The 14483-nt window shown below is 49.6% G+C and overlaps 1 protein-coding gene across 1 annotated transcript; it reads right to left on the bottom strand.

Moving 5' to 3' along the window:
• Positions 1 to 1803: 1803 nt before the first annotated feature.
• Positions 1804 to 14345, bottom strand: SCNN1G (sodium channel epithelial 1 subunit gamma). Its single transcript, XM_087734379.1, has 13 exons — positions 14188 to 14345; positions 13560 to 13890; positions 12362 to 12656; positions 11730 to 11923; positions 10669 to 10772; positions 10049 to 10212; positions 6962 to 7060; positions 5590 to 5707; positions 5045 to 5123; positions 4902 to 4959; positions 4485 to 4546; positions 4208 to 4283; positions 1804 to 3762 (listed from the first exon to the last, which is right to left on the bottom strand). The coding sequence occupies exons 1-13, from the start codon at positions 14216 to 14218 to the stop codon at positions 3373 to 3375; spliced, it is 2001 nt and encodes a 666-aa protein (XP_087590505.1). The 5' UTR covers positions 14219 to 14345; the 3' UTR covers positions 1804 to 3372.
• Between the last annotated feature and the right edge of the window lie 138 nt (positions 14346 to 14483).

The following is a 14483-nucleotide window of genomic DNA, read 5'->3' on the forward strand; positions in this document are numbered from 1 at the left end:
TGAGAAGTAGATGCAAAAAGCACCTACAGAAAACCTGTGCTTTTCCAAAGAGTTTAAAGTGAGCGTTCATGCCGAAAAGCGTGCGGCAGGACACACATCCCCGGTTATCAACCAGAGAGGCCTTACAGGCACGCTGCAGGGGAATGCTACGCTTCAGCAGCCTTGCTCTCAATCAAATGATGTTTTCCTTATTAGAACTGCAGTTATTGGGTATGAAGTTTGACCAGTCAATACAACTGCTTTCTTGCAGGATTGGCACCAGTTTATTTGAAAAGGCTTGTTTTGCTCTGGGAAGCCTTTAAAAATACAAGGTTTTCTAAAATTACCACTGGTTGAAGTGTCATCTGCTTTGCAGCTCCCACCAAGGTCTGGCTTTGCTTGAACGAATGCGTTACTGCAAGGCTTTGTCTGTGTTGTGAATTCTCAGGTACCCCAGAGACAGATCTGGGAGCCAGCCTGCGGCATCCACACGATGCAGCTTTTGGCTGCCACCGTGATGGGAAGCGTGGCCACTGATGAGCACTGGGGACATGGCTGCCCTCTGAGGCTGTGCCCTCTTGGCCTGTCCTGAGCCGAGCCATGCCGGCTGCCGGCACCTTCCCCGGCCTCGGAACCCGGGTGCAGCGCGATGCTCCAGGCAGCAGCTGCGGGAGGGTGGGTGGGGGGGTGGGGGCTGATTGCATGATTAGCACCTGCTGATTTAACCCAGCTGTTGGTGCTGGAGGGTTGCTGGGAGTGGGGCAGAGTCACTTGAGCAGCCTGAGAGGAAGAGGAGTCCCTGTGTGAGCGGCTCAGCAGTGGCGAAGGAGCTGTGCTGTCCCAGCAGCAAGCTGCGGTCCTGCAGCCCCTCCTCGGTGCTGCCTGCAGGCAGAATTGAGCAAACCTTGCAGGTCCTGCAGAGAGCTACTCTGTCGTGTGCTGTTGCCCACGCAGGTACTGATGAGGAACAGAAGAATTGTGGTATGTCCCACTTTTTGCAATGTTTGCTTGCTTTTTCCCAGGGAGATGTTGTCTTTCCTCCCCTCCCAATGTTCATAGAAGGCTGTGCTTTCTAAGAGTTGAGTCAAAATTGACCCTAGCAACTACCTGCATCTGGAAGAAGGTCCTTAGTTAGGTGTTACTGAGCCAAACCAGCTCCTGTATAAAGAAGCAACAAACTGTAAAGGAAGGAGCTTATTCTAAGGCCCTATCTAGCTCTGAAGTTTGCTGCTATTTCCACCACTGCTGTAGTTGTGACAGCTCACGCCTGTATCGCCAAGGGGCAGGTGGCCCTGGTGTGCACATGCCTTTCACAGGCCACCCCAGCATTTCTCTCTAGGTCTGTTTTGGCACTGTTGCAAATGGGGCGAGTCCAGTGTAATGAGTTATTTGCTGCTGTGTTAGAGAGGTGATGGGGACAAGCAACAGTTTGCTCCAAGTACCTCACATTTGAGTGTTAGAGATGAGGCTCTGAGGCAGAGCAAACCCGGTTCTTTCTTCTCCTCCAGTCCCCGAAGGACTGTGCAGGAGGGGAACTGTCTGGAGGCACCTGAGGTTCCAGCATTTTCAGTCACCTTGCTGGCTAATGCTGCTTTCCGAAAGGCATTTTCACCATGCACCCGCATGCACCCCCAGCTTGCTCTGGAGCCAGGTCTAGCGGCACGCTGCAGCACAGCCCCACCTCTGCAGAGGAGCCCAATGTACCTGGCAGCCCCAGGGCAGGCACAGGCAAGTCCCATAATCTCTTGGGATGCCTGCATGGGAGTAACTCACATATTGCGGATTTAAAAAAAAAAAAAAAAAAAAAAAAAAAGCAGTTATTCAAAAATATATCTTTATTTTTTTCAGTTTATCAGCTATTTAAATAATCCAGTTAAAATATATTTTATTGCACATTAAAGAACCTTTCTGGATTCTCACTGTCCTCTTTCTGGATTCTCACTGTCCTATATAAAATAAGCTTATATAGAGAAAGGAAAAGAGAGACTTTCTTATACTTATACACACGCGCACACACTCTCAGTCACTCTTGCTCTACAAAAACCCCAAGCAGCCATCCTGGTGTAGGCTATATTCATCCTCAACATCTATACAGTGTGCTCCAGGCAGCTAAGAATTGGCTGTGGTAGGAAAAAGCTAGGTGCAGGACTAGGAGCAAGGGGAAGGGTGCTGCCACCGCAGCTGGGTGCCCTGGAGGTCCCTCCACAAGCATCTGTGCAGGTGCAGGCAGCAGCCTCTGGCTGGTCTGCGGTGCGGGGAGGGTTTGGTGTGGTGGAAGTAGCACGGTGCGGTGCACAGGAGGCAAGATGTGGGGTGTTGATGCAGCATGGTGGAATGGAGGGGGCATAAGCAAGGTGGACAACATACCAGTGGGGCAGATGTACCCTCCGGTCACCATCCTTCAGGGCTGCGTGCGGAGCCCAGGGCAGCTCCAGCTGTCACTGCAGCCCTGCGTGGCTCCCATCCCCTCCCTCGGCACTGCCAGCTCTGGGGCAGGCAGCTGGGGTGGTGAACTGGGTGGTTGCAGGAGGGAAGTCCTTGCCTGGGTCTGAGCAGGAGCAGCCAGCTCCCTTTGAGGCTTCTGGGAAGTCGTGTGGCCAAGGCCATGCACTGCTTAAGGAGCTCCTCTGAGGTTACGTTTAATGGCCAGCTTGAGCGATGTAAAATGAAACAAGCTTGCAGAGTATGCAGTTCATTATTGCAATCCGAATTAGATTTCGTGTCCTTTTCAGATGTTTCTTTTGGGATGACTTAAGTTCTCCTATTCAAGCTCTGTAATAACTTGCTGTACAAGCACCTCTATGGCTATCCCAACTTTTCACCTCCGAATAAAGAGATCCTCCAGCCACCTTTGGAATCAGGTTCCTAATCAAAATTCAACTTGAGAGTTTTCCTTTTACCCAATTTGTGCTCTTCCCAAGCCTCTATCATGCCCCTTCCTACAAATGTCATGCTGCATTCCTGAAAGCCCTGGGTTTTTCCCACAAGTCAAGCCACACAGCAGAGAGCAATTAGTGTTAATACTCAATGTGGCATCAATCTTCTGCTGTGGAGCAACTCCTGCCCACTTACAATGGGGTGTGTGCAGTTGGTTGCTAATGTATGCCTCTGTCTGGCAAGACATCCCAGCTCAGTGCCACATCCTGCTCCGGCCATCTCCTGCAATGATTAACTTGAGAACTGATGTTGCTTGAAGTTCCTAATGTCTCTGAGCCCTTGGCTTTTGTGTCTGAGCTTAGCTCAGAGAAGCTTTGACTGCAAGTTCAATCCCTGAAAAAGGGTCTGGCCCAACAGCCCTTCAGTGCTTGTTTGGATGTGTGCTTTTCACCCCTGGACACGTGGGTCCAGCACCCACCTCTCATTTTGGCACCTGGATGGGTGGATAAATAAGCGTCAGTGTTGCCCAACCTCTAGCGTATCGGGCAGCTGCTCTGTGAATGCAGTCTCTAGCCGCAAAGTGCTGTAATTGGGGGGGGGAGTCCTGGGCAAGGGGGTGTCCTGGGGCAGCGGCAGGCGGAGGGCGGTGTTGAAGGTGGGCAGGTCCTCATCGATGCAGACGGGGTTCTCATGGCCCTGCCTCTCCAGATCACCGGCCTGCGGTGGCTTCCCCAACCTGTCCCTTTTTCGGTCATTCCACCATTTCTTTGCCTTTTGCCATTGGTGCCGCATTACGATGGAAAGCGAATCAATGAAGAAGACCTCGACGATCTCAATGACACAAACAACTGAGCAGCTCATCCAAAGGCCCAGCTGGCCTCCAAAGTTGGAAAGAAGAATGACGAGCTGAAAGAGAAGAGAGCACAAGGTTATCAGCTCCTGCAGGCGCCAGATGCGTGTCCACGGCACTGTTACAGCATGCAGGGACGCTGCACCAAGCTGGGGCACCCAGGGTTTGCTGTGAGCGCTACCAAATGCGGTGGGCCCTTCCTCTGCTGCCTGTGTTATCCTCTCCTGCTCTGCTTCAGTGGGAGCTCAGCGCTGCGCTTACTGCAGGCAGCCCGCAGGCTACCCCAGTGTAGGGCTTGGGACTGGACAGTTTGAAAAGTGGCCTTGGATGAAAGGGCTGCAAAGGGCAGGACCGGGCGCCCTGGGGTGCATCATCTGTGGATGGTTTCCTGTCCCTGCCTGGATGGGACCGCTCCCCTGGCAAGACGAAAACTTCCAGCCTGTCTGGGAGGAAGAGCCGCGGCCTCCTGGTGCTGAGCAGGGAACTGCTGCGCTCACTTACTGTGTTAGCAGGATTCTCCGAAATGAATCTCTCATTCAAGTCTTTGTAGAACACCATGAGGCTTGCGAGGTCCGTCCTGAGAGGAGAAACAGAAGGCAGGCTGAGGGTTTAGTAAAACAATAACATGAAACATACTGAAAAACTATGCAAATAACCAGTTGGACCAGTAGGGCTGGGCCGCTCTAAGGGAGCTTTTTCCCCAATTGCCATCATTAGGGCTGCTGAGATTATATCTGAGCTTGAGGTGCAAGCTAGAAACACATACATGGAAACTTACTTGTTCAGCTTCTTGTTGATTTTTTGCCCTTTGTCCCAGGAGAGAACTCGAAGCATCCAGTCCTGGAAAAAAGACAGAAAATACTGCTATAGCTGTGTGTGCTTGCGTAGAAATCCCCTGGAAAGGGAGCTCACGCTCCACACCTCCAGCTTGGGTGCCAGAATTGAATGTGTGTGACGGACCAGCTGTCCCCGAGGGGATCTCCCAGCCCACAAGCCAAATTTTAGTTTAATGGTAAACTGCTGGAGGGGAAGCCCTGACTGACCTGGACACTACAGACTGAGCCTGTGGGAGAAGCATCATTGAAGTGCTAACAAATACCCCAGGGGCCCCCTGCTTCCACGCTGAACCTCTGGGTTTATTTAATGCCTTGTTGTGCCATGCTGCTGTCATGGCGGAGCGCAATTAGGAACTGACCTCTGACACGGTGGATGGCCACTGGGCGATGCTGGTGGTGAGCGCCCACTCCTTGAAGCTGGAGAGAGATGCAGGCTGTCAGTTGTGAGCTCAAACTCCCAGGCACACACAGCGTTCTGCCTCTGGTTGTGGACAGGACTTACCTGCAGGCATCTTTGCAGATTTGCTGGCAGCCCAGCTGCTCCTTCACGAACTTTTCATGGAGTCTGTAGTAGCAGTACACTGCAAGAAGGGAGCAGGACACATGTATGAGAAGCTGGAAAGAAAAGCAATGATCTTTTTCTACCTGTGCTGGAGTGGGGCTTCTGGGGTGAAGGTGGCCTTTGTGGCCATCACCTACATGGTGAGGATAAAAAGATTTGCCCTATAAATATTGCAAAATACTCTGAGAAGTGGTTGTCGCTTGCTATAGGCATGAACAATTGCCTCACCCGGTCAAGTCCTCCACTTGACACTTCTGTGGTGTGCACAAAGGACAAGCAATTAGGACAACTGTCAGAAACAAGTCAAACTAAACAAGAGAGGCAGTTTCAGGCTCTGTGGTATGGGGCCTTGAGTGGGCTAAGGCAGATTTGCCTCTTCCCAGAGCGCTGTGCGGCTGGGGTGGCGCTTGGCACAGGCAGGGCCATGCTGACCAGGGACGGTGCTGTGGAGGGATGTGGCTGGCAGCGGGCGCCTGAACACTTACTCCAGTTGGGATTTTTCTTGTAGTTGCAGTACTCTGCCCCAGCAGGTAAAGGCTGCGCGTACTGGGCACAGCCACACGAGTCCACCATGGCCTTCTGAAAGCAGGAGTGCAGGCAAATCTGGGGGAGATAAACCAAGAGCTGGTGTCTAAGAAGCACAGGCTGCTGCACTTCTGCAGCAGCAAGCTTCAGCTCACACGCACCTAAAAACATCTTCCGTTTATGATAGTAGCAATAAGATGGGAACCCATTTCCCTGGGCCTTCAGGCTCTGTTGCTAGTGAATACAAATACAGGCAGAAAGTGCCATGGAGGTTTTAGGCTCTAGTGCAAGAAAGAAGAATATAGTCCTCTCTGAGGGGGTGTTTCTGTGAATGCCCCCACTTCCCCTATAGCCATCAAAAGCTTCAGTGTTGCAGTTGTTCTTTCCACAGGCAAGGAGAAGGTTTTTGGTCTGCCATGGCACATGGTCCGTGAATCAACAGCTAGGTGTGGGATGCAATTCACTAGTGAAATTTAAAGGTCCCTTCCATTCCAAAGCATTCTACGATTCTGTGAAAATGTTCACAGCTTTGACCAAATTGTGTTGGTGCATATTTGGAGACCTGAAGTTGTAAAGATTAATGGGGCAGTAGAGTCAGTGTTTTGTGCTAAAACACTTAATTAGTTGGAACAAGCAAGAACTTATCTTTTTGAAATCCCAGTCATCAAGCCTTTTGGTCCCAGTCCCAGCCCTCCTAAGGCCTACGTTTTGGTGAAGTACTGTTATTAAACACCTGAGATAATGTCTGTGTGATCCTACCCAGCAATACATCACAGCAGATTTCAGGTATAATACCCCATAAAATAAAAATCCAGCCTAGGCACAGGCTTTGCAGTAGGCAGCAGCCAATATAATTACAATTCTTCAAGTGGAGAGTGCAAGAACAACTGACACTCTCCAAGAGGACCCAATTACAGAAACCATGCAAAATTAGTGGAAACTTACTCTGTAAACAAACATCCTGCTATCTGGATACTGATTAGATGGTATCTGTTATTCTTGGAGTCCTAAAGGTCACAATTTCTGGCTTCAAGGGTTACTAAGCTGCAACATTTACTTGGCCAATATTTTCCAGTCTCACATTGCTTGAAAATTGCCTAATGAGCTAATGTTCTCTCTTTACCTAACAGGGCGCCTAAGGGAACTTCAAACATGAACCACTTAGGAATAAAACTTGGATTTTTAAAAACTGGTATTTTACATCAGTGGTTAAAAGCAGTGACCCTACACCTGGACTGTTCACAATCTCAGATCCTGAACTGCAGAATATTGTAAAGCTTTTTATGAAGGTCATTTTCAAGCGACTGATAAAAACAAATGTAACAGATTTACCTGGAGTGAGTAGCTCTTGTTATAGAGATTTTCTACTGGTATGTCAGCACCAGTCTCCGTACAGTCACTGTAGGGTTTGCTCAGCTTGCGAGACCGAGTCTGAGAACGAGAAAAGAACAAATCTTGGGTTTTGGAGTTCACAGAGAAACCAAAGGATTTAGTGGCAGTTCATCCTGCTTCTGAAACTGTAAGTGATGGGGCAGGTTTGAACAGCATGTTTACCTTTTGCCATCCTAAATAATTTGTCAATCACTTGTCAAAACGGGGTTTTTTGGTTTGCAATGTCCATTCCCAAAACACTGCTCTGGCTGGATTATCTGCTGTCTTTGTTGAAAACCTTTGCAGAAATGCAGAGATAGTATAATCATAACAGTGAGGATTTTTCAAAGCAGAGTAATTCATATGTATGTTTTCTCGCATTGCAAAGTGCTAGAGGCTATTCATCATTTATCCTGGATGCATGTTTACATTTTGAGGGAAGGGAGGTTGTTGTTGTTTTTGTTTGTTTGCTTTGTTTTGTTTTCTGTGAAGACCCACACCTTCCTGAGCTGTTATTGCATGGGCTGCTCCTGTTCTGTGGGTAAAACAGCACTTCAGGCTTCGCTAATGCTCAACAGCACCTCTCCAAAATCACTCTAAATCAAATGTTTGTATCTCCTTCAGGACTTTTTCCAGGTACTGCTTTGACCCTTCCTCTCCGATGAATGCTAACACCTTTTCCTGTTCTGCAGTCTCTGTCTGGAGAAAAGAGCTCTGAAATGTCAAGCGCTGTGCCTCCAAGGTCTGCTGAAATCAGGCTGGGAGCCCTCACATTCACAAGACCCGATTCAGGCTACATCATCTGCTTCCTACAGACTGCCCTACCTCGCTCAGTCCTAAACTCTTACCATCTTTGTGCAGTAATTATCCACTTTATAACAAATAAAGTGGCCTGAAACCACAAGAAATGTCATACATTTAAGAATTCATTCACCCATCTTTCTCTACAGAGTTTAAAATTAGGGGCTGATCCTACAAAGGATCAATTTAGTAGGAACCTGAGAAATGCCTGCTTACCTTTAAGGCACTGATTATAGATCTACAGGTTACTGAGGTCAAACCTGAGAGCGAGCATTACCATTTTTGTCTGCAGCAATAGAAGGCTACAGGCATGTATGGTGCAAGTCAGCTCTTTTAGAAAGATGCTCAAATCTCTCTTTGGAGGGAACATAGAAATATGTGATTTCAATATTAGAGGTAGATTACTTCTGAAAAGTGAATGAAACCAGCTTTTCATATGCTTTTAACTTCCGCAGACAATCTAATGCCAGGACACCTGCCTCAGTCTGCTGCTGTATCTTCTAGCAGATGATAGATCCTTTGTATAGAATTTTTTTGTCGTGGCTTATACTCCTACAAAAGCTTACTTGTTCATTCAGGTACTGAAATAATTTCCAAACCAAATATTTAACCAAAGCACTGAAACTCCTACCAAGCAATGCCTTGTTTGCATTCCAAACATCTTGGAATATTTGGGGGGGGGGGGGAAGTCCTAGTACACAGCAGAAATACGTGAGCGATAACCTAGACACTGACGTTCCCATTCGGAAAACAATGATTGCCATGCTCAAGCCTCTAGTGAGCAGCGTTGTGTGTGGCACATGTCTGCTGTGTCCTCCGTGTATTTGGATACGGGTACAAGGGCTGATCTGGCACCTCGGTGGTGCAGCCTTGTCCTGACAATCGTGACTGCCCCTCAGCAAGCTCTCTGGAGTCTTCCTTTACTAGCAGTACAGTGATCCCCAGCGTTTGTTTTGAGTCCAAAAATTGTGTCCAGCTTCTATTTCGGCTGTTACATTAGGATGCAATCAGATCACTTCCTCATGCCAAATCTTTTAAACATAGCCACCGAGATAAGTTCAGTCTTGTTTTTTATACTATATGCAACAGTCCAAATCTGTGCCAGGAAAATATTACATTAAATACTGAGACTCTGCCTGCAGTGACTTTCTCCTGTACGGTGTAATAGTTATAAAAGAAAGAAATAGTCTTGTGAGACTTTGCCTCCTTTACACCGTTCTGGTTCCGATATCTTCTATTCAATTTTGTTTGTTAGGTAGCATTTATCCCCACTGGTTAGACCAAGCAGTTGCTGCCACAGTTTTCAAGACAGCTGGAATACAGTTAACTATTTGCGCATTTTAAAGCTATCAGCCCTGTTTTTAATATCTTTTCTAATGCATGGACTATCTAGATCTGGCACACCCAGCCAGGACAGATAAGCCGGCTGGCTGATGCATTTGACCCAACCATCAGTGAAGAAAAGGCAGAACTAAAATGCTCACTTAACAGCCCATCCAGATGAAAGGGGAAAGTCTGGCTTGCCTGATGGCACACTGCTTTCACTTCTTACCACGGAAAGAAGCCCCTTGGGTCAAATGCCTTGTCTGCACTACACTAATTGGGGAAATCTGGGGCTGCAGCCCTCCCTGCCCTTGCTGACAGCAACTGCAAGACGCTTCACTAAGCTGGCGAAAGCAGAGTCACTGCCCACGAGGTTTTCTTTACAGCTGGGATAGCACGAAACCCAGAAAAACGAGACTTATACCCACAAAACAATTAAACGGGTTGCGCTGCAGTCACCTCTACAGACCTGACCCTAACGTGGGTTGGTTACCCACAGCTCGAGCTCATTCTCTTCCGCCCCTGGAACCTGCATGGGATGCAAACTCATCTGCTTATTGCTAAAGTGAAACAGGGCGCTTGACAACACATTTCTGTGGTTGTGGATTTTGCTGCGAAAACAGAACAAAAAAATCCCCCGGAAAGCCATGGGGTCGGAGAAAAGGGAGAACAAACAAAGTCCCAGTAGCTGTTTGGTTTATAAAGACCTGATTTCCAACAGCCTCTGTGCAAAGGAAAACTTTGTTCAGAAAAGTGCTATCACAGGATTTTCCTCAGGGCACTTCAGCTGCTCAAGTGTGAGGTATTAAGATGCCTGCCAGCTACTGGCTACGTTCATATTTACATCTGTTTCACACAGTTCATATTTACATCTGTTTCAAGGACTGGTGCCTTGCACCTGGAAACAAGATTGCTGTCACTCACAAAGTGCATCCCTATGGAGGTGGCCGCTGCAGTCTCAATTTCTGTGCCGATGTCTTCAATGAAGGGATATTCGTCTTGGTCATGGACAATGATCTTGGCTCCTGTGGATGTCACCAGGAAGGGGTTGTAGTCTGCTTCATCTATATACAGAACAACCTGCAATCCTGAAGAACAGAGACAAGGCAGGAACGGAGTTACACCAGAAGCCAGAACCATTTTTTCTGGTCAGAGACGGCAGCACAGTTTACTTAATATTATCTGGCCTAAGTAGAACTGTAACAACCAAGCAAAGCCTTTGCAGTGCTAGACTGAGACCCTTGCAGCAAGCAATGTCCCTCCGCGGCCCCCAGTGCAGCAAACAAACAACATCTCCGTAGAACGTGGCTGAAACCTACTTTAAAAAGTTATATAACTGGGAAGCAGTAATTTCAGATGGAAAACATTAGTGATGCAACGATATTATCTTTGTATTCTCTGGCAATAGTTTGCACTAGTTCAAACAAGCATTTCCCCAATCAGCTTGCACATCTAGAGCCAACACATCAATCACTCTCCAGTAGGATCCAGTTCGCTGAACCACTTGTTATCTAATAGTTCCTCTGTAAACTCAGTTTCCTTACCGTACTCGCTGCCTCCCGTGGAGGTGCTCAGGATCGTCCCGTTTTCCCCACTGTTGAAGGTATAGCAATTGCCATGCAGGGGATGATGGAAACGAGTGAAGTGCCTGAAAGAAATCAAATAGTTACATTGCCCTTTGCAGTTTTAACTGTCTGTCAGAGAAAATCAGCAGATTTGGGCTTTTTGTTTTGGCACAGACATAGCAGGACCAGATGTTTCTTTTTTTTTTTTTTTGGGAAGCAATTTATTTTGCTGAAAAGTGTGGGTCTTTTTCTTAATATCTTGAAACTACATGGAAATATGATCTGGTTTAATAGCATCAGCAAATGAAAAGTTTAGGAGGTTTTCCTGTGGGAATGGGGGCTGAGAGGGTGGGGGAAGCGGATTTACAGAACTAGCAGGAAGGCGGTGGAGGGGACAGAGTCCTCTTTCATTCAACAGCCAAGTGTCTAAAGGAACACGAATCTTCATTTTTCAGAATAGATGTCATAGCCACTGTCATGCCGGGGAGGCTGAGGACACACCCTCGTGATTCAAGCACATTCATATCTTTCCTCTGAACATCCCCTCCCACTAAAGCAAATGTCTTCTTTCCAAGAAAAGATGTTACGCGTTTGCATGATTACAGACACAAGCAAAATGCCTTCAGTAATAAGAGTTACAGTGCAGCTTGCTTTGCACATGGCAGTGGGGAAACTGCTAAACCCGTGTACAAGTGCAATCTTATCCCCAGAACTGCAGAGGAGAACTCTGCCATTATCCCCAGCATGAAGGGATGACTCTCCAGCTACCAGGCCACACAAGAATTGTGCTGCCACAATCATAAGCAGGTAGATTTGATTCTGTCAAAACACATGGGTTTATCTGAAATGTGGAGAGCAGAACACTAAGACAAATTAAATTAAAGAATGTAATTAAAGTTCATGAAGACACAAATGTTTGCTTTCATTTAAAAATGGAAACAGTTCCTGCTGGAATTCAGCAAATACCAAATATTAGATTCCTACGTGTTACGTACTTGGAAATAAGCTGTTAAGCTGGCAGGTATTTTCTGTGCACTGACCTTTTGTCACAAGATAGGCCATCAAAGAAACATGTCAGTAGAAGGTCATCAGCAGAATAACTCAATTTTTCTTTAGTCTCCAGGGGAATTTGTGCCATGATGTTCATGTAATGCAGCTTGTACCATTCTTGGATAGCATTAACACCAGAACTGAATGTATAAAGTGCACACTCACTGCTGTTGTTTGCATCGCACTGATAATTACAAAGGGGAAAAAGCATTTCAGATGAAATGAAATTAGGTATTCTACAAGGTAGGCGTGATACCGTTTCTCTTCCACAGTAACAACCACATATGAAATTACAGTAGCACAAAGGGGACAAAGGGGCATCAAAGACCTTTCATTCAGGGCTAAGTGATAAAATCAAATGTTTCAGGCCCACAGGACAGATCACGGAAGGCACTAACTCTATTTGTGTAGACTTCAGGAAGGCATTTCTCTTCCAGAGAGCTGGAGATGAATCTGCAGGTAGCCATTGAGGCATGGCAGAATGGGCAAAAGAGCAGAGGGAGTGTTATTTCACTATAAAGCCACCTAAGCAAGCAATAAAACTGTCCGGAGGGATACCAACCCAAAACACCCCTTTGTTGCCCCACAAGGAACTTGCTGGCCAAGGAAGAGTGGCACTCACCAGCTGAAAGCCGATGATATCATTTGAATCCCCAGAGTTCACTATGGACGAATCCTTGTGAAAGACGCTGCCCTCTATTTTCCTCTTCTGGCCAGTGTGAAAGTCAGTCACTGTCTTAGAGAAGTCCTCAAACTTCAGCAGAGGGATCTGTTTGAAGAAGTCGCTCCCTGTGCTGTTCCACTCATCCACTGACCGACGCACCTTGGACTTGCCCTCTGAAAAGCCGTAGAAAGTCTCCAAAGCTTTTTTTGTCTCTTTGTCCAATTCAGATAAATAGTCTTTCATGGAACTGTACCTGCATTGGAGACAATGTGACAGAAAGTGACATCCCATCTCACCTCACCAGCTAGCTGCAGCGCTTTGCCTGCTGCACTGTGAATCTTATCGCTCAGGACAGAATTCTTTGTCGCGGGCTCACATCGATCTCTCTTACTACCACATCAGTTTACATCGGTGTGGGCAGACACAGCTACACCCACAGAGGGATCTCAGAGCAAGGACCATAAGAAGCAAAGCAGACTGATCTACAGAGAAAGCCCTCGCAGACTCCCAAGCTCCTTGAAGGTTGTGTTAACAAGCCCGAGGAGGCAGAGCATGTGAAAGTAAGATTTCTGCATCTGTGCCAAGAGGCACCGGAGAGCTGGATCGCCGGCAGGGACCGAGGTGGGTAGCTGGCAGCAGAACAGACATCAATGTCAAGTGTAATTTGGCAGGAGAAAAAGTATTGTTGATTGATAATGTCAAAGCATCCTATAAGGAAAGAAAGAAGCAACAGAGGAGTGATGGATGTTCCCTTTCCATTCTTCGGGAGATGCCGTTGTTTGTAATCCTGTAACTTTGGTCCTGGGAAGAAGGGAATTTGAAGAGAACTGCAGAGCTGACCAGGGACTGCCTTGAGCAGAAAGCTAAATCGACTGAGTCCAGCTCAGCAGGCAGCAAGTGAAGGGTGCGATTATAATCCACATGTGTCTGGAGAGCATCAGAGGTGGATACGTTACTCAAGGTGCCATAGAGGGAAAACCCACGGCTGGGAAAGGCTGCTGACGAGCAGCACGGCGGGGCAGGAGGATAAGCCCGGGAAGGGGTTCGGTGCTGGGCTGGTGAGGGAAGGATGAATTCGCCAGGAATCCCCGGCGGCTGGGGACCACCCTCTCCTCCCCGACAGCGCCCGCCGGCCGCCCGGCACCCCGCGCCTTACTTGTAGGGGTTGATGTTGCAGATGGTGACGGCGGGGAAGGGCAGCTTCTGGAACTGGACGGTGACAGAGACCGAGGCGCTGTAGTAGTTCATGAGGAGCTCCGCGCACTGCCAGAGGATCAGCCCGACGGCGCTGAGGGTCAGCAGGATCCAGATGAACCTGCGCAGGCGGCCCCGGGACACCACGATGCGCCGGCAGCCGTGCGTGTTGGTGTTCAGGCAGTACCACCGCATCAGCTCGCTCAGCGTCGGCGCCTGCGGGCCCTTCACCGGTAGCGTCCTCTTGATCCGGGCCTTGATCTTCTTCCCGGGGGCCATGGCGCCGGCGGCAGCTGCGGAGGGACAGACCGGGCGCCTGAGCGCGGCGCGGCGGGGGCGGCGGCGGCGGCGGGGGGGGGGGGCAGCGGCGGCGGGGGGGCCCGGCGCCCGCCCACCGCTTCGCCGCGTTACCGCCGCCGCCGCCCGCCCCGACCGCCGCGCTGACAGGGCCCCGCCGCTACCGACCGCGGAGCCGCGAACCGGCATCCCGCCCCGCCGCGGCAGGTGTTCAGGCCGTGAAACAGCCTTTGCCAGAGGAAACCGCGTCCGCCCGGGCAGCCCACGGCTGCGGCGCCCCCGCCCCGCCTCACCTCGGCCGCCCTCCGGGCCCGGCGGAGTCATGCTGCGCTCCCGGCCCCGGCGCCGCCGCCGATGGCGCGGCCAGCGGCCGCCCCGGCACCTACCCCCGCCGGCCGCCCGGCCCCGCCCCGGCCCGGCCCGGCCCGCCCCGGCGCCGCCCCCGCCCGCCGCCCCCGCTCCGCGGCCGCGCAGCGCCGCCCCACGGCGGCCGGCGGGGCTGACAGGAGCGGCGGGGCCGGGCCGGCACCCCCGGGCAGGGTCCTGCGGGCCGCAGCAAGCGCCGGCGGGAGCCCCGCGGGTTCGCCGT

This window comes from Nipponia nippon, unplaced genomic scaffold (genome assembly GCF_047370975.1).
Source record: "Nipponia nippon isolate SJK-2023a ecotype South Korea unplaced genomic scaffold, ASM4737097v1 scaffold_5, whole genome shotgun sequence".
Classification (NCBI taxonomy): domain Eukaryota; kingdom Metazoa; phylum Chordata; class Aves; order Pelecaniformes; family Threskiornithidae; genus Nipponia; species Nipponia nippon.

Excerpts from the sequence above, each read along its gene's own strand:
- SCNN1G (XM_087734379.1), bottom strand. The coding sequence starts at position 14,218 with ATGACTCCGCCGGGCCCGGAGGGCGGCCGAG. Across the intron at positions 5,708-6,961 it reads ACAAGAGCTACTCACTCCAG|ATTTGCCTGCACTCCTGCTT; the intron begins GTAAATCTGTTA and ends TATCTCCCCCAG. Across the intron at positions 3,763-4,207 it reads CGGAGAATCCTGCTAACACA|CTCGTCATTCTTCTTTCCAA; the intron begins GTAAGTGAGCGC and ends CTTCTCTTTCAG.